At 37.3% G+C, this 19,739-nt stretch overlaps 1 protein-coding gene across 39 annotated transcripts in view; it reads right to left on the bottom strand.

The window, feature by feature from the left end:
• Nucleotides 1-19,739, bottom strand: part of MAGI1 (membrane associated guanylate kinase, WW and PDZ domain containing 1) — a 678,789-nt gene that overhangs the window by 92,686 nt on the left and 566,364 nt on the right. For 16 of the 39 annotated variants that reach the window (XM_054550292.2, XM_054550294.2, XM_024244055.3 and 13 more), the window contains 2 exons: nt 5,777-5,859; nt 575-613 (listed from right to left, as the gene is read on the bottom strand). In XM_054550292.2, coding sequence (XP_054406267.2) covers nt 575-613; nt 5,777-5,859 — 122 coding nt within the window. 39 annotated transcript variants of the gene reach the window in all.

Below are 19,739 nucleotides of genomic sequence, written 5' to 3'. Positions count from 1 at the left end.
ATATAAACAACCACTCACTATAATGGCAAGGTCAACAACATGTGGTCTGTGACGTAATAACAACACAATCCTAAGACTTAACTATTCAATTCCTCAGTGACCTTCTTTTATTGCAAGTGCTCCTATAATGCTCCTTAAACTAGTCTTAATGGATTTTTGTTTGTTCTGCTTGGCTTTTTTGTATTACCCAAATAACCATCCGCAAAAAACAAATAAAGAAACAAGACTGAGACACATTACGCGAAAGTTCAAGGGACACAGCGAGCATCTCTTCGGTTCTTTCCCAATCCTCACTTTACAAGACTACCCATTACCAATTCGCTAACTCTCGTTCTAGTCTCTGTTCAGTCAGACATTTTCTTTGTAAACATAACGTATTACAACTCTGCGTGATGCCTGCAGTCAGACACGCAGGTTGTAAGACTGACCTTTCCTGGATAAGCTAGAATGAAAATCATAATTGGAGGAGTGCAAACTAAAGAAACAGAGGGATTAAGCAATTCACTGGGGAAGAAAACCATGCAAGCCATGTCATGCACGTGTCATGCAGCAGCAGCAGGCAGGGAAGGTTTACCTAGTTCACTGTCCAGCTCCTCGGTGTGTACCCCTTCTTCTCCAAAGGAATAGCAGGAATGAGACAGAAAAGAGAGAAAGCAAAATTCAGACACCAGCACCAAGAAAGGAAATCTCCTCAGGAAAACAGCAGCAAACATCACTCTAGTTCGTCCTTACCTGCATTGTGGCTTATTTCATTGGCTTGGATAGTAAACTTGCGACCTCAGTGTAAATCACAAAACGGGAAGAGCTGATATTGGTAAAATAATTACATGGCTCATTTCCTTGCATGTCAAAATAGGATTTGATTGGTTGTAAAAGATGAAAAATACCTTTGCAGTTTCAATGTTCTTAAGTGGGAAGTCACTTATTACAGACCTTATTGGGAGTAAACAAAGCTGTTAGACCATTCATTATCAGTCCTTTTAATCCTTTAATAATCCTCTAATCAGTGAGGCAATTATACTCACAATTAAAGCATTATTTAACTTACAAGTAACAGTGCTGCTTGAAAAATGCAAGGTGAGGTCAAATTGAAAGTGCAGACTGTATAATGAGCTAACTTTGATGTCTTTCAAAAAGGAGCTGGAAAGATGAATTACGTCAAGATAAAATATATCAAAGAAAAAAGCCTTGAAAACTGCCCTGAAGGAGTGTTGGGAGGCATTTTACTGGTTTTGTGAGAAAACACACACATACACACACACACACTTTCTAAGTCAAGCAGCTCAGAAATATTAGAATTAAAATGTCCTCAAAAATTTCAGGGAGCAAAACAAGTCCAAATCCTTTCTGTTCTTGACCTCGTCCTCTTGCTGTCAGTAAAACATTTTATTATTATTGAGAAGAAAACATGAGAGAACACACAAAAATCATTTCATACATAATGTTTCCCCAGGGTCAGGGCAAGTGGCTCCTATAAGCTTCACAAACACAGGGATTGAGCCTGTTTTCACTACCACAATAGGCTCAGTGCCCAGTGTAGCCTTCTGCACATGTTAGGTACTAAATATTTCTTGATGAATGAATGAATGAACCAATCAATCAATGATTGACTTAAATAACCAACATAGGCCTAGACACCTTGTAAACTCTTGATTTGTTGTGGGGTGGGAGGAGGGGGAAGGGATAGCATTAGGAGATATACCTAATGTAAATGACGAGTTAATGGGTACAGCACACCAACATGGCACATGTATACATATGTAACAAACCTGCATGTTGTGCATATGTACCCTAGAACTTAAAGTATAATAATAAAAAAAAAATGATCCCACTGCCAACGGTAAGTTTTGATTGGCACTGTTTCTTAAAAGGAGAATCTAATTTACACAAAGTCATCTGTGAAAATGCCCATTTGGATATTATATAACATCTTTGGGAGCATTTGTTCACTTCTTCAGTAGTTATTTATCAAGATCTATGATGTGCCAGTCACTGTGCTAGGTGACATATCAAAATGAACACAATCAGGGGCCAGACATGGTGTCTCATGCCTGTAATCCTAGCACTATGGGAGGCCAAAGTGGGTGGATCACCTGAGGTCGGGAGTTCGAGACCAGCCTGGCCAACATGGTGAAACCCCGACTCTATTAAAAATACAAAAAAATTAGTCAGGCAGGTGGTGCTCACCTGTAATCCCAGCTACTCAGGAGAGTGAGGCAGGAGAATCGCTTGAACAGGGAGGCAAAGGTTGCAGTGAGCAGAGATCATGCCACCACACTCCAGCCTGGGTAACAGGGCAAGACTCCATCTCAAAAAACACAATCAGACATCTCTACTTTTCCAGAACAGGAGACAAATCCAAAGCTCACACAAATAAAACTAAAATTAAAACCATGATAAGTTCTCAACAGAGTAAGATACATGAGTGACCTAATCATATCTTTGGGGGCAAAGTCATGGAAAAATTCCCTGAAGTATAACCTGGAGGATATGCAAAGTTTAATGTCTGTTGTATTCATTGACACATTCGAATACCTAGGACACACGTGACATACAGAAAGCATTCAATAACTATTGTGAAATGTAAGAGTATAGTGAAATGTAAGCGTATTCTAAGAGAGAAATGCACATTTAACTGACATGAGGCAGGAACTCAGTGAGGACTAGTGGGGATGAAGAGCAGAGAGCAGAGAAATAGTGTGAGAAAACCTAGAGAGGCTGACCAGACAGGGCTCAGAGAAGCAAGCTATGGACCCGGCATTTCCTAAGCAGACCCTGTGGAGGCTGTCAGTGATAACATCATCACATTTACATTTTAAAACATTTCTCCGAGTGCAACATAAAAAGGAGAGTGAAAAGAGTCTGTATGGGAGATGAGCATGATCCCAGATGAGAATGGTAGATGCGGTGAAAAAAATAGTGAATGGATCCAAGAGATATTTAGGATGCCAAGTGAATTCAGCTGGTTCACAGGTTAGACATAGGTGTGAAGAAAAGTGACATATCAAGGGGGAATTTTGAGTATGCATAAATTTACCATGAATGGAGACAGGAAATACTTTGTATATTTTGTAATTTGGGGGGAAAGATCATCAGTTTTAATGGTTTTAATATGACTAAGTTGAAGTCTCTTCGAGACAACCATTGACATTATCAATCAGATGGGTTACAATATTGGCCTGGAGTTCAAAGGCAACACTGAGGGCTTCTAACTGAACTGGACACAGCAATGACAGAAGGAGTCATTCATTAACATCAAAATCTCAAACCAGTTTCTCGATTTTCTGAGATAGGAAATAGAACACATTAAATCTTTACAATAATTAAGTATGATGCTATACTGTTACACCTCATATGTATGACCTACAGAGAACAGAAAGAAATACAGGGACAATATTTGCAACCAATATGTTTTTCTGCTTTGTGTTATAAATAATAACAAGGCAGCTTTGCATTAACTGGCAACAGAAAATGCAAACTGATACTTACCATACTCTGATTATATATTTATACTGTTTGTGTGTACAGGCACACAGATATACATAGAATTTCTACCAGAAACAGAATATATGAATTCTAATATTAAAGAGACAATTATAAACTAACTGCATTTGGTATGAATACATTCTTGTTCCAAAGGAAATAACATTAACGCAAAAAGATAAGAATTTTAAGAATTAAAAATTACTAGATTTGGTAACAAAAATGTCAATTCCATTCAATACTTTTACTCTATGTACAGTTTTTCTCAGTAAAAGCTATTGCAGTATTCTATCACTTATAATATTGTATTAACAGGCATTTTCATACATTCCCAGAATAATTACAAAAGGGATATTGACATTGAAGACCCTATGGTACTGGGTGCCTAAATTGCTTTCAAAATCATAAGGCATCAAATAATGATTACTGTTCCATGAAGTTTTAGGGTTGAATGTGTTTTATGCTCTGATCTTTAAAAACTGGTTATTTATGTTCAGGTTGAGTAGTCATCATCCAAAATGGTTGGAATCAAAAGGGTTTCAGATTTTGCATATTTTAAGATTGGAGAGACTTGTGTAATATACTTACTGGCTCAGCATTCCTAATCCGAAAATCCAAAATCCAAAATGCTCCAGTGAACATTTCCTTTGCACATCATGGTGACACTCAGAAAGTTTTGGATTTTGGAGCCTGTTGTTGTTTCGTTTGTTTCTTTTAAGACAGGGTCTCTCTCGTCACCCAGGCTGGAGTGTAGTGGCACAATCACAGCTCTCTGCAACTTCCTACTCTTGGGCTCAGGTGATCCTTCTGCCTCAGCCTCCTAAGTAGCTGGGACCACAGGCACATGCTAACACGCCTAGCTAATTTTTGTTTTATTATTTGTAGAGTCAAGGTCTCACTATGTTGCCCAGGCTGGTCTTGAACTCCTTGGCTCAAGTGATCCTCCTGCCTCAGCCTCCCCAAGTGCTGGGATTACAGGTATGAGCCACACCATGCCTGGCCAATTTTGGAACATTCTGGACTTCAAATTTTGGGATCAGGGATACTCAACCAGTATTATATGTTAAACAGAATACTGAAATAATCAGTACAGTCCATTATCTCCCAAGCATGCAAAATACCAGAGCTGAATGAACCTGTTCTACTCCTTCTTCAGGAATGAAACAAAGCAACCAAAATAAAATAAGCATCTTGGTTGTGCCTCCTAAGTTAGAAGGACTTTTGTTTCCATTTGAAGTAATTCAGATAAATACCGACACAATAGTCTATGTCATTTAACATAATCTGCAAACCATGTATAATGGAAGCATCATGGAGTGCAAGGTTTTGACAGTATTATACTTTAAAATACTGCCTTGCATTTTCAAAAAATCTTCAAGTTTATATATACAACAATTCTGCACTATAGGACAAATAATAAAGTTCTGTTATCTTACAGTAAAATACATATTTAATAATTATACTACTAATTCACATGCCAGAATTGAATAATGAGTAGCAAAGCAGAGTGAAGCAAACCATTTCCCTTTTCATTCTTCCACATCAAAAAATAATTTTGGTAGAACTTGGGATAGACGTTGGTGTACTGAAAGGGACACACTAGCTGTGTTTCAATTTTTTTTTTTTTTTTTTCATTTTGGAGAAGTAATTAGAAAACCCAAAGCCTTGAAATGAACTTTTTCAACAAAAGCTCTTACAGCCAGTTAGTTCATTTCCAAGATTAACAGGGAGAGTGGTGCTCTAGATAACACCTCAACCTCTGTCTCAAAAGAATACACTTACTACACATTGTGGGTATACTGTAAGTTACACAGAGATTCTCAAACATGTCTAGATCTGTTTCCCCTACCTCCAAGACTAGGGAAGTATGTGAAATATGTAGAGTTCAAGAAAAACTCCCAACTTTTCCCCTAAGACTTTTATAAGATAGGGTTAAACCTTAGAATGTGTGAGTGACCAGAGCATCTTTGGTTTCTTTATTCCTAGAGACTTTCTAGAATTTACTCTAAGTTCCTGAAGACAGAGGACATATCTTCATTTGAACAGTTTCTGACTGTTCTGCTTCTAATGGAGATATTAGTAAGCATCTGTCTTTATGTGTAAACAAATTCTTCTCTTGAAACAATTCTGACTTTCCTCCTGCTTTTGTAAACCACAGTCCATTTAGCAGAAATTGGATTACCTTTTAAAAACTCAACATAAGACCCGACTGACCTAGCTACGACTCTTTAAAATTTGCACATGTGAACAGTGCCCCCAATTCACTTAACCCAAGACCTGCCTGGCCCCTTACCATCATCTTCACACTCTTCCAGAGGCTTCTGCTGCTTGTTCAGGCACCGAGGGTCTAACCAAGATGTTGTTTTCGTGTTATGACTGCAATCCAGAAACAAAAATAAGAAATTTGTTTGAAAAAAAAGCAAGAAGCCCAATGACGGAATTACACACTCTTGAATATTCCCTAACTACAACAAAGATGCTTTCCAACAGCAAATCCAAGCCAGAAGAGAGCCTGAGTTTAGAATTATAAAATGGCTTGGGGAGGGTCTTACGTAGGCTTTTTACTTACCTAACGTATGATTATTCAATTACTGAAAGCTTAAAAAGTAGTACAAGTTTTATTTTTGAAAAATAAGTTACAAATGATACCCCTTGCCTATACCATCTACCCTTGTCTAGATTATTTTAGGCTTTGCATTTGTCACATAGAAAACTTCAATTTATTTTAAATTTATCTATGATTTGAATCTTGGATGCTGAAACTCACCAAGAGGGCTGCTATTTCATTCATTATATTACATAAGAATTCTCATGACTGCATGAAACTACCTGAATTCACAGAAATGACTCAAAACTACCAATACACATCATTAAATCACAATGTCCTAAATTATGCTTTGGACATAATGAAGGCAGCCCCAAATTACTCGTCATAAATAGAATCTGGACCAAGGATAAGCTTGGAGAGGCTAAACATGTCACTCATCTGCCTTTTAAGGGGCATAGTTCAATTCTAGATGAAGTATTTCAACAGATGGTGACTGGGGCCCTGCAGATTTGAAAGTGTAGAGACACATTCCCAAAGATATCGCCATTCAATCATATTAGAAATGTCACCAGAATGGCTGGAAGCATTCAGCCTTTGTGCTTCCCAAAGCAGTGGCTGGGACAAAGTTCTGCTTGAGCCCCCAGGGCACCATGCAGCTAAGTGGGTGGGGCAAACAACTCCAGTCCAGTAGTTCTGGCTACAAAGTAGACATGAAAACAAGAAGTTTTTTAAAAATTAAGTTCAGGCAGTAACTTAAAACTTTTTTTGAACTGTGACATTTCGGTTGTAAATTTGGGAGTTGGCAGGGAAGAGGGGTTGCCAAAGTTCTTTATTTTTGATTCAAATCTTATTAATTGTCAAAAAAAAAACATATGGCTTAAGAGAAAAACAGAATCTGTGAATGCATACACGTCATATCAACTGTGTTAAAATAAAAATAACAAAAGGAAATATAGCAACCACCACCATCACCACCACATATGACTGCCAGAATCTGTTCTTACAATAACCCTATGAGAGAAGTATTATTAGCATTAAAATTATTGCTCCCCATATTACAAATGAGAAAACTGATAATAGAAAGGTAAAGCAATTTGTCTAAGAACACCCTGCTGAGACATCACAGAACTGGGAATTAAACCCAGAGAGTTTTCCACTAGAATCCATAGTCTGCACTACTCCTACACAGTAAGTTAGTAACAAGGATTATTGTTAGGAGAGGAGATTATGCAGGATTAAGAAAAAAAACTGTGTTTAAAACAAAAATAACTGTAGATTCACATTCAGTTAAAAGAAAGAATAGAGAGATCCCACACACCCTTTACCTAGAACCCATCAATAATAACATCCTGCAAAACTATAGTATACATGACAACTAGGATACTGATACTGACACAGTCAAGATACAAAATATTTTCATCATCACTGGGGTCCCTCACGTTGCCCTTTTATAGTCACACCTGGTTCCCTTCCAACCATTCCCCCCAACCCTCTTCTTAATCCCTGGTAACTACAAATCTGTCCTCTATTTCTATAATTTTGTCATTTCAAGAAGGTTATATAGCACTGGGCGTGGTGGTACACGCCTGTAACTCCAGTACTTTGGAATGTCAAGCCAGGCGGAATGCTTGAGCTCAGGAGTTCAAAACCAGCCTGGACAATGTGGTGAAATGCCATCTCTACAAATAAATACAAAAAAATTAGCCAGGTGTGGTGGTGCGCACCTGTGGTCCCAGCTACTGGAGAGGCTGAGGTAGGAGGATCACCTGAGCCCAGGAGGCAGAGGTTGCAGTGAGCAGAGATTGTGCCACTGCACTCTAGCCTGGGCGACAGAGTGAGATGCTGTCTCAAAACAAAATAAAAATAAATGGAATCATTGTACGTCATACTTTATGACTGGTTTTTCCACTCAGCATAATTCTCATCAAGATTGTTGTATATATCAATAATCAATTCTTTTTATTGCTGAGTAGTATTGCACGGAATGAATGTATCACAGCCTAACCACTCAAAGACATCTTGATCATGTCTAGTTTTTGGCTATTTGGACAAATTTATTATAAACATTCATGTAAATGTTTTTGTGTGAATTCAAGTGTTCACTTCTGTAAGATAAATGATCATGTGTGCGACTGCCGGATGGTATCAGCTGCATGCTTAGTTTCTTAGGAACTGTTTTCTAGAATGCCAGACAATCCCACCAGCAATGGATGAGAGATCCAGTTTCACTGAATTTTTACCATCACTTAGTGTTGTCACTATTTTTTACTTTAACCATCTTAATAAGCAAATGACATCTCATTGTGGTTTTCATTTCCATTTCCCTAGAGCTAATGGGGCTGAATTAATTTTTTCATGTGCATATCTTCCATCTATATACCATTTCAGTGAAATGTCTGTCCCTCTGTACCTGTCTTTAGTTTCACATTCTAAATGAATGGTTTGATTTTTTTTTTCACTCTGGAGTTTTGAGAGTCCTTTGTATATCTACATACCAGTCCTTTTTTACGTGTGGAGTCTGTAAACATTTTCTCTGTAGTTTGTCCTTTCATCCTCTATCAGACTCTTTTACAAATCAAAAAATTTTCATTTTAATTATGTCAAATTTATCATTTTTTCTTTCTCAGGGATCTTGCTTTTGATATCTCTTTGCCTAGCCCTGTATTTCGAAAATTTTCTGGTTTTTTGTTTCCCTAAAAGTTTTATTGTTTTATGTTTTACATTTCAGTCTCTGATTTATTCGGGGTTAATTTTTTGGTATGAAGTGTGGGGTTTAGGTGGAGGTTAGGTTACATGCCTCTGGTCATCCACTTGCTCCTGGACCACTTACTGAAAAGGCTATCTGCCCTCCATTGGATTGCTTTCAAATTGAATTGCTTTAGTCAAAAATCAGTTGGGCACACTTGTGGATCTATTTCTGGGTTCTACCTTCTGTCCCATTAAGTTATGAGTCTATTCCTTCACCAACACCACACAGTCTTTATTATTGTGACTATATAATAAAGTCATAATATGTAAATTAGTACATTTGATATCAAGCAGACTAATTAGTATGACTTCATTCTTCCTTTTCATAATTGTTTTAGCTATTCTCTTTCCTTTGCCTTTCCATTTATATTTTAGAATAAACTTGTCTGTATCTACAAAAAGACTGAGATTTTGACAGAAATTACATTAAACTTGTATATCCATTTGGGGAGCACTGACATCTCTATCAATTCTGAGTCTTCCTGTCTGTCCATGAGACGTTGTCTCAAAATAAAATAAAAATAAAAATAATTTTAAAAAGAATGTTATATAAACGGAATCATTGTATGTAATACTTTATGATTGGCTTTTCCACTCAGCATAATTCTCATCAAGATTGCTGTATATATCAATAATCAATTTTTTCTATTGCTGAGTAGTATTCCGTGAAATTAATGTATCACAGCCTGTCTAACCACTCAAAGACATCTGGATCATTTCTAGTTTTTGGCTATTTGGACAAATTTACTATAAAAATTCATGTACATGTTTAAGTATGTCTCTCCATTTATAAGGAACTTCTTTGACCTCTTTCATTAGCATTTTATAGTTTACAGCATATAAGATCCAATATATGTTTTGTTAGATTGACACCTGTATTATTTTTTGAGCAACTTTAAATTATATTTTATTTTTGATTTTGGTAACCAAGTATTCATTGCTAGTATATAGATATACACTTGCTATTTATTAAATTTTAAATTTTTGTGGGTATATGGTAGGTGCATATATTTATGAGGTGTAGAAGATACTTTGATACAGATATACAATGTGTAATGATCACATCAGGGTAAATGGAGTGACCATCTCCCTCAAGCATTTATTCTCTGTGTTACAAACAATTCAATTATATTCATTTAATTATTTTTAAATGTACAATTACATTATTATTGACTACAGTCACCCTGCTGTGCTATCAAATACTAAATCTTATTCATTCTTTCTATTTTTTTGTAGCCATTAACCATCTCCACTTCCCCCTTACCACCACCCCACCACCCTTCCCAGCCTCTGGTAACCATCATTCTACTCTATCTCCATGAGTTCAATTGCTTTAATTTTTAGTTCCACAAATAAGTCAGAACATGTGAAGCTTGCCTTTCAGTGCCTGGCTTATTTCACTTAACATAATGACCTCCAGTTCCACAAAGATTGTTCCAAATGACTGGTTCTCATTCTTTTTTATGGCAGAACAGTACTCCACTGGGTATACAGATTCCATTTTCTTTATCCATTTATCTGTTGATGAACATTTAGGTTGTTTCCAAATCATGACTATGGCGAATAGTCCTGCAATAAACATGGGAGTGCAGGTATCTCTTCAATATACTGAGTTCCTTTAGTTAGGTACACACCTAGCTGGATCATGTGATAGCTCTATTTTTAGTTTTCTTTTGTTTGTTTTCTTTTTTTTTTTTTTTTTTTTGAGGAACCCCCAAACTGTTTCCCATAGTGGTTATACTAATTTACATTCCCACTAACAACGTGAGAAGGTTTCCTTTTCTCCACATCCTCACCAGCATTTGTTATTGCCTATCTTTTGGATAAAACCCATTTTAACTGGGGTAAGATAACTCATTGTAGTTTTGATTTTCATTTCTCTGATGATCAGTGATGTTGAGCACCTTTTCACATATCTATCTGCCATCTGGAGTCTTCTTTTGAGAAATGTCTACTCAGATCTTTCCCCCATTTTTCAGTCAGACTACTAGATTTTTCCATAGAGTTGCTTGAGCTCCCTATATATTCTCGTTATTAATCCCTTGTCAGATGGACAGTTTGCAAATATTTTCTCCCATTCTGTGGGTTGTCTCCTCACTTTGTTTTCTTTTCTGCGCAAAAGCTTTTTAACTTGATGTGATCCCATTTGTCCATTTTGCTTTGGTTCCCTGTGCTTATGGAGTATTACTCAAGAAATCTTTGCCCACTCTCATGTCCTGGAGAGCTTTCCCAATGTTTTCTTTTAGTAGTTTCACAGTTGGAGGTCTTAGACTAAAGCTTTTAATCCATTTTGATTTGACTTTAGTATATGGAGAGAGATATGGGATAGTTTCATTCATCTGCATATGGATATCCAGTTTTCCCAACACTATTTATTGAAGAGACCGTCCTTTCCCCAATGTGTGTGCTTGGCACCTTTGTCTAAAATGAGTTCACCGTAGATGTATGGATTTGTTTCTGGTTCTCTGTTCTGTTCCATTGGTCTGTGTGTCTGCTTTTATGCCAGTACTGTGCTGTTTTGGTTACTATATCTCTGTACTATAATTTGAAGTCAGGTAAGGTGATTCCTCCAGTTTTATTCTTTGACTCAGGATATGTTTGGCTATTCTGGGTCTTTTGTGGTTCCATATAAATTTTAGAATTGTTTTTTATATTTCTGTGAGGAATATCTTTGGTATATTGACAGGGATTGCACTGAATGTGTAGACTGCTTTGAGTAGTATGGACATTTTAACAATATTGATTCTTCCAACCCATGAACATGGAATACAACTGCTATTTATATGTTTATCTTTTATCTTGCAACCTTGCTGAACTCGCTTATTATAAAATTTTCTTGGTACATTTCTCATGATTTTCTACTAAGATAACCATATAATCTGCAAACAGGAGTAGTTTCATTTCTTCCTTTTCAATCTGTATGGCTTTTACTTCTTTCTCTTGAATCATAACCCTGGCTAGAACTTCCAGCATGATGTTGAATAACCGCAGAACAGCTCAGCACTTTGGGTGGCTGAGGCGGGTAGACTTCTTGAGCCCAGGAGTTGGAGACCAGCCTGGGCAACAGAGAAAAACCCTGTCTCTATAAAAACTACAAAAAATTAGCTGGGTGTAGTGGCATGTACCTGTAGTCTCAGCTACTTGGGAGGCTGAGGTGGGAGAATCACCTGAGCTCAGAGAAGTTAAGACTGCAGTGAGCTGTGTTCACACCACTGCACTCCAACATGGGCAACAGGAGTGAGACCCTGTCTCAAGAAAAAAAAGAAAAAAGAGTGGGGACAGCTGACATCCTTGGCTTGTTTTCACACTTGCAGGGAAGGCATTTCATCTTTTCACTATTAAGTATAATGTTGGCCATTGGTTTTCTGTAGATGCTCTTTAACAAGTCAAAGAAATTTCCCTTAATTCCTATTTTTCCATGTGAAGAGTGCTGAATTTTGTCAAAATGCTTTTTCTGCATCAATTAATATGAGCATTGATTCTTTAGCCTGTTAACATGGTGGGTTACATTGATTGATTTATTTGAATACTGAGACAGCCTTGAAGCACTAGAACAATTCCCACTTGGTCATGGGAAATTGCTGATTACTACTTACTAAATTTTGTTAAAGATTTTTGCATCTATGTCTTTTTTGTACTGTGTTTAGTTTTGTTATCAAGGTAATATTAGCTTCATAAAAATAACTGTAGAGTGTTCTTCCTCTTTTATTTTCTGGAAGACATTATGTAGAAATAGTGTAATATTTCAATATTCCTTTTTCAGGAGTTCTTAAATATACAAATTCATCCCTCGTTATCTCTTTTTTTGTGATGAGTGACTCCTCATTTAAGCCTGGGAATACTACTTGCATTACTTATTTCTTCTTCTTTTTTAAAAAAATTATACTTAAGTTCAGGGATACATGTGCAGAACATGCAGATTTGTTACATAGGTATACATGTGTCATGGTGGTGTGCTGCACCCATCAGTGCGTCATCTACATTAGGTACTACTCCTAATGCTGTCCCTCCCCTTGCCCACCACCCCCCGACAGGCCCCCCAGTGTGCGATGTTCCCCTCCCTGTGCCCATATGTCCTCATTGTTCAACTCCCACTTATAAGTGAGAACACGGGGTGTTTGGTTTTCTGTTCCTATATTAGTTTGCTGAGAATGAGGGTTTCCAGCTTCATCCATGTCCCTGCAAAGGACATGAACTCGTTCTTTCTTATGGCTGCATAGTATTCCATGGTATATATGTGCCACATTTTCTTTATCCAGTCTACCATTGACGGGCATTTGGGTTGGTTCCAAGTCTTTGCTACTGTGAATAGGGCTGCAATAAACATACTTGTGCATGTATCTTTATAGCAGAATGACTTATAATCCTTTGGGTATATACCCAGTAATGGGATTGCTGGGTCAAATGGTATTTCTAGTTGTATATCCTGGAGGAATTGCCACACTGTCTTCCACAATGGCTGAACTAATTTACACCCCCACCAACAGTGTAAAAGCATCTCTCTGGCATCTGTTGTTTCTTGACTTTTTATTTATTTATTTATTTTTTGAGATGGAGTCTTGCTCTGTTTCCCAAGCTGGTGTGCAGTGACACGATCTCGGCTCACTGCAACCTCCACCTCCCAGGTTCAAGCAATTCTCCTGCCTCAGTCTCCTGAGTAGCTGGGACTATAGGCTCTTGCCAACACACCCAGCTAGTTTTTTGTATTTTTAGTAGAGATGGTGTTTCACCATGTTAGGCAGGATGGTCTCAATCTCCTGACCTCATGATCTGCCCATCTTGGCCTCCCAATGTTTCTTGACATTTTTTTTTTTTTTTTTAAGACAGAGTCTCACTCTGTCGCCCAGGCTGGAGTGTAGTGGCGAGATCTCGGCTCACTTCAAGCTCCGCCTCCCGGGTTCACGCCACACTCCTGCCTCAGCCTCCCGAGTAGCTGGGACTACAGGCACCCGCCACCATGCCCGGCTAATTTTCTGTATTTTTAGTAGAGATGGGGTTTCACCGTGTTAGCCAGGATGGTCTCGATCTCCTGACCTCATGATCCGCCCACCTCAGCCTCCCAAAGTGCTGGGAATACAGGCGTGAGCCACCGTGCCCAGCCTGTTTCTTGACTTTTTAATGATTGCCATTCTAACTGGCATGAGATGGTATCTCATTGTGGTTTTGTTTTGCATTTCTCTAATGACCAGTGATGATGAGCTTTTTTTCACACATTTGTTGGCCACATAAATGTCTTCTTTTGAAAAGTGTCTGTTCATATCCTTCGCCCACTTTTTGCTAGGGTTGTTTTTTTCTTGTAAATTTGTTTAAGTTCTTTGTAGATGCTGTATTAGCCCTTTGAATGGATAGATTCCAAACATGTTCTCCCATTCTGTAGGTTGCCCATTCACTATGATGATAGTTTCTTTTGCTGTGCAGAAGCTCTTTAGCTTAATTAGATCCCATTTCTCAATTTTGGCTTTTGTTGCCATTGCTTTTGGTGTTTTAGTCATGAAGTCTTCATCCATGCCTATGTCCTGAAAGGTATTGCCTAGATTTTCTTCTAGGGTTTTTATGGTTTTAGGTCTTATGTTTAAGTCTTTAATCCATCTTGAATTAATTTTTGTATAAGATGTAAGTAAGGGATCCAGTTTCAGTTTTCTGCATATGGCTAGCCAGTTTTTTCAACACCATTTATTAAATTGGGAATCCTTTCCCCATTGCTTGTTTTTGTCAGGTTTGTCAAAGGTCATATGGTTGTAGATGTGTGGTGTTATTTCTGAGGCCTCTGTTCTGTTCCATTGGACTATATATCTGTTTTGGTACCAGTACCATGCTGTTTTGGTTACTGTAGCCTTGTAGTATAGTTTAAAGTCAGATAGCATGATGCCTCCAGCTTTGTTCTTTTTGCCTAGGATTGTCTTGGCTACATGGGCTCTTTTTTCGGTTCTATATAAAATTTAAAGTAGTTTTTTCTAATACTGTGAAGAAAGTCAATGGTAGCTTGATGGGGATAGCATTGAATCTATAAATTACTTTGGGTAGTATGGCCATTTTCACAATATTAATTCTTCCTATCCATGAGCATGGAATGTTTTTCCGTTTGTTTGTGTCCTCTCTTATCTCCTTGAGCAGTGGTTTGTAGTTCTCCTTGAAGAGGTCCTTCACATCCCTTGTAAATTGTATTCCTAGGTATTTTATTCTCTTTGTAGCAGTTGTGAATGGGAGTTCACTCATGATTTGGCTCTCTGTTTGCCTACTATTGCTGTATAGGAATGCTTGTGATTTTTGCACATTGATTTTGTAGCCTGAGACTTTGCTGAAGTTGTTTACCAGCTTAAGGAGTTTTTAGGCTGAGACAATGGGGTTTTCTAAATATACAATCATGTCATCTGCAAAAAGAGATAATTTGACTTCCTCTCTTCCTATCTGAATACCCTTTATTTCTTTCTCTTGCCTGACTGCCCTAGCCAGAACTTCCAGGTGGTGAGAGAGGGTATCCTTGTCTTGTGCCAGTTTCAAAGGGAATACTTCCAGCTTTTGCCCATTCAGGATGATATTGGCTGTGGGTTTGTCATAAATAGCTCTTATTATTTTGAGATATGTTCCATCAATACCTAGTTTATTGAGTGTTTTTACCATGAAAGGGTGTTGAATATTATTGAAGGCCTTTTCTGCAACTATTGAGATAATCATGTGGTTTTTGTCATTGGTTCTGTTTATGTGATGGATTATGTTTATTGATTTGCATATGTTGAACCAGCCTTGCATCCCAGGGATGAAGCTGACTTGATCGTGGTGGATAAGCTTTTCACTGTGCTGCTGGATTCGGTTTGCCAGTATTTTATTAAGGATTTTCACATCGATGTTCATCAGGGATATTGGCCTGAAATGTGTGTGTGTGTGTGTGTGTGTGTGTGTGTGTGTGTGTGTGTGTGTGTGTGTGTGTGTGTGTGTGTGTGTGTGTGTGTGTGTGTGTGTGTGTGTGTGTGTGTGTGTGTGTGTGTGTGTGTGTGTCTGCCAGGTTTCGGTATCAGGATGATGCTGGCCTCACAAAAAGAGTTAGGGCGGAGACCCTCTTTTTCTATTGCTTGGAATAGTTTCAGAAAGAATGGTACCAGCTCCTCTGTGTAACTCTGGTAGTATTTGGCTGTGAATCCATCTGGTTCTGGGCTTTTTTTGGTTGGTAGGTTATTAATTACTGCCTCAATTTCAGAACTTGTTATTGGTCTATTCAGGGATGCAACCTCTTCCTGGTTTAGTCTTGGGTGGGTGTATGTGTCCAGGAATTTATCCATTTCTTCTGGATTTTCTAGTTTATTTGCATAGAGGTATTTATACTATTCTCTGATGGTAGTTTGAATTTCTGCAGGATCAGTGGTGATATCCCCTTTTTCATTTTTTATTATGTTTATTTGATTCTTCTCTCTTTCAGGGATGCCCTGGCCAGACAGGAGGAATCTCCACCCCTTATTATCTTGAATGACTTTAGGGTCCATAATGACTCCTTATTTAATTCCTAATATTGACAATTTGGTCTTCTCTCATTTTTTCTTTGTCAATCTTATTAGAGGTTCTTCAAATTTTTTAATCCTTTTGAAGAATCAGCTATTTCTTTCATTGATTTTTATCTATTGTTTTTCAGCTCTTGACAATTTCTCCTCTTATCTTTATTATTTCCTCCCATCTTTTTGAGTTTAAGTTATTCTTCTCTTTCCAGGTTCTTGCAATGGGAGTTTAGACTGTTAATTTGAGACTTTTCCTCTTTCCTCATATATATGTTTAGTGCTATAAACTTACCTCTCATCACTGCCTTGGCTGTGTCCCACCTACTTTATTTAATGTGCGGTATTTATATTTTCATTCAGTTCAGTTTATTTGCTTATCTTTAATTTCCCTTGAGACTTCCTCTTTGACCCATAGATTATTTAAAAGTATGTTGTTTAGTTTGCTTCTAATTCATTGGAGACTTTCCTACTGTATCTGACATTAATATGTCAACTCTTGCTTCTTTTGATTAACATTTGCAAGATATATTTTTCTGTCCTTTACTTTCAACATACATATACTGTTACATTTGAAATAATGCGTCACAGATAGCACACAATTAGGTCATGCTTTTTAATTCACTTTGCCATTCCCCGTCTTTAAATTGCTGTATTTAGTTCACTTTATTAAATGTAGTTATTGATATGTTACGGCTTAAGTCTTCCATTTTGTTTGTAATTTTCTTTTTGTTCTGTTTTTCTTTCCTCTGTTTTATTTTTCTGGCCTTTCTGTGGGTTACATGAATATTTTAGAATTCCGTTTTTATACATCTACAGTTTTGTTGAGTATATCTCCTTTGTATAGCCTATAAGTGGCTGCTTTAGGTACTACATTACATATATATGCACATATTATATATACATATTATTTATAAATATATTTTATATATCTTATAGTTTACTGGCATCATCATTTTACCACTTTGACTGAAGTAGATAAACCTTATCTCCATTGATATTCTTTTACCCTCCCTCACTTATAATAAATTATCTTAAATATTCTCTCTACACACATTTAGAAACATTAAACAGTATTACTGTTGCTTCAACACTCAAACCTAATTTGGAAAATTTAAAGAGATGCCAATTATATCTCAATAAAAATGGGAAAAAAGAAAACTCAAAAGGTGAAGAAAAGTATTTTATTTATCTATAGTTTTACTTTCTCCATTCTTCTCTTTTCCTCATTGTTTTTGTTTGTTTTTTTAAGAATTTTAGTATTGTTTTAGAATTCTCTTTTTGTTTAGAGAACATCCTTTGGCCATTTATTGAGAGCAGGCCTGCTGGCAGCAAATTTTCTTAAGTTTTCTTTCATCTAAGAATATTTTCATTTTCCCTTGATTCCTAAAGATTATTTTCACAGGATGTAGAATTCTGGGTGAATTCTTCTTTTCTTTCAGCACTAGAAAAATGCTATGCCACTTCCTTTCGGCCTTTGTTGTTTCTGATGACAAATATGCTGTTATTTTACTTGTTTCACTAACATACATAGGGTGTCATTTCTCATTGCTTTCAATGTTTTTCTGGTTTTAGTTTTCAAAAATTTGACTATGAACGTGTCTTGCTGTAGTTTGCTTTAGGTTCAGCCAGCTTATTGAATCTGTAGGTTTATTTCTTTTGCCAAATTCAGAAAATTTTCAACCATTAGTTCTTCAAGTACTTTTCTTTTCAGTCCTACCCACTTTCTATTCCCCTGGGACTCCAATGAAATAAACGTTAGATCTTTTGTTATTGTTCCAAATGCCCCTGAAGCTCCGTTTGTTTGTTTTCTTCCCCCAGTTGATTTTCTCTCTATTGTTCTTATTGGGTAATTTCTATTTTCAGGTCCACTGATTCTCTCCTCTCCCCGCTCTCTTCTGCTGTTGAATCCATCTACTAAGCTTTTTGTTTTGGTTACTGTATTTTTCAGTTGAAATTTTTCTATTTTTTTAAAATCTTCTACGGCTTTGCTGAGACTTTCTATTTTTGGCTGAAACATTCTAATTTTCTATTTGGTTTAAGCATGGTATAACTGCTTGCTGAAGTAATTTTATGATGGCTGCGTTAAAATCTGTTAGGTAATTCTAACAGTGCTATTATCGCTGTGTTAGTATCTACTCATTGCCTTTTTTCACGCATTTTGATATCTTTCTGATTCTTAGGATAATAAGTGATTCTTTTTATTAACATGGATATTTTCGGTATTACATTATAGGGGTCTGGATCTTAAACCTTCTATTGGCTTTTCCTAATATGGCTGAAAAGAGGAAAGGGGGCTATCTGTTACTTTTAGGTGGGTCTCCATTTGGCTTTTGTTGACAACGGAGAGGGGAATGGGCTCCTTCTTACTGCTGCGTGGGGATGGTGGCTTGAGCTCCCCACTAGGCCTCTGTTGATACCAGCTAGGCTGGGAGGGTAGGACTATCTCACTATTGCTCCCAAGCTGGCCTCTCTGACTCCACAGGGAGAGGGTGGGCTCTTTACCACTGGATGGGGGTAAAAATCCTGATTCTCCTCTAAACCTCCTCTGACATCACACCAGTGGGGAGGAAGAGGGTGTTTCATTACTGCCAGGTGGGGTGGAAGTCCTGAGTTCCCTCAAGTGGTCTCCACTAAATCTATGTGGAAATAAGGGGAATTTCCTTACTGCCTGGATGCAAAGTGCCAGCTCTACATTTGGCCTTTTCTGACGCCACCCAGCAGGGAGGTTTCAGCTCCTAGTCACACAGCCTGTCAAGGATAGAAGTCTAAGCTTCTACCCTTGAGGCGTGGGACCACAGGTTTTTCTGTGCTGTTGCTGGAGTAGAATGGTTGTTGGATAAAAGTTTTCTGTCTTGTAGGATGCCCCTTTCCTGATCCTTTGGCTACAGAGAGCAGGCTTTTATTAGGGCTTTATTTGCCTCTATCTGTTGGCATTTCTGGGTTGCTGGCTCTTTAGCTTTAAGTCTGGATAAATGAATTAAAACAGAAAGGAAACTCACCACCTAGTATTCCTTTGATCCCACACTCCCTAGCCAGTCTGTCTTATTTGCTCTTCCTTTCAAAGTCTTCTTATGTTTGTTTTCTATACAATGACAAAGGTTTATAAATTCATGCTTGATTTTTTAATGTTCTTTTAAATTTCTACTATTTCTTCAATTTCCCAAAAACTCTAAAACAAATGTGTATATATTTGCGTGTGAGTGTACACACATGTACATGCATAAACAAGGTAGCTCTGGTTCTAATGCGGTTTAATTTGCTATTCAATGAAAGATAACCTAAAAAGAAGTTTTTTGGAATGAAAAACACATGAAAACAAAGTAACAAGTGTATATAATTTAGGCTAAAATATAAATGATATATATCTAATCACTCAATATATATGAAATTTGATAGTTGCAGCCCAAATCCCATAATTATCATAAGCCACATTTTGTATAAGTTTTCTACTAAACCTTAGGTAAATGAAACAT

The sequence above is a fragment of the Pongo abelii genome, chromosome 2 (genome assembly GCF_028885655.2).
Source record: "Pongo abelii isolate AG06213 chromosome 2, NHGRI_mPonAbe1-v2.0_pri, whole genome shotgun sequence".
NCBI classification, from domain to species: Eukaryota; Metazoa; Chordata; class Mammalia; order Primates; family Hominidae; genus Pongo; species Pongo abelii.
The sequence above is the reverse complement of the archived record's forward strand: the minus strand, read 5'-3'. Positions and strand labels throughout refer to the sequence as shown.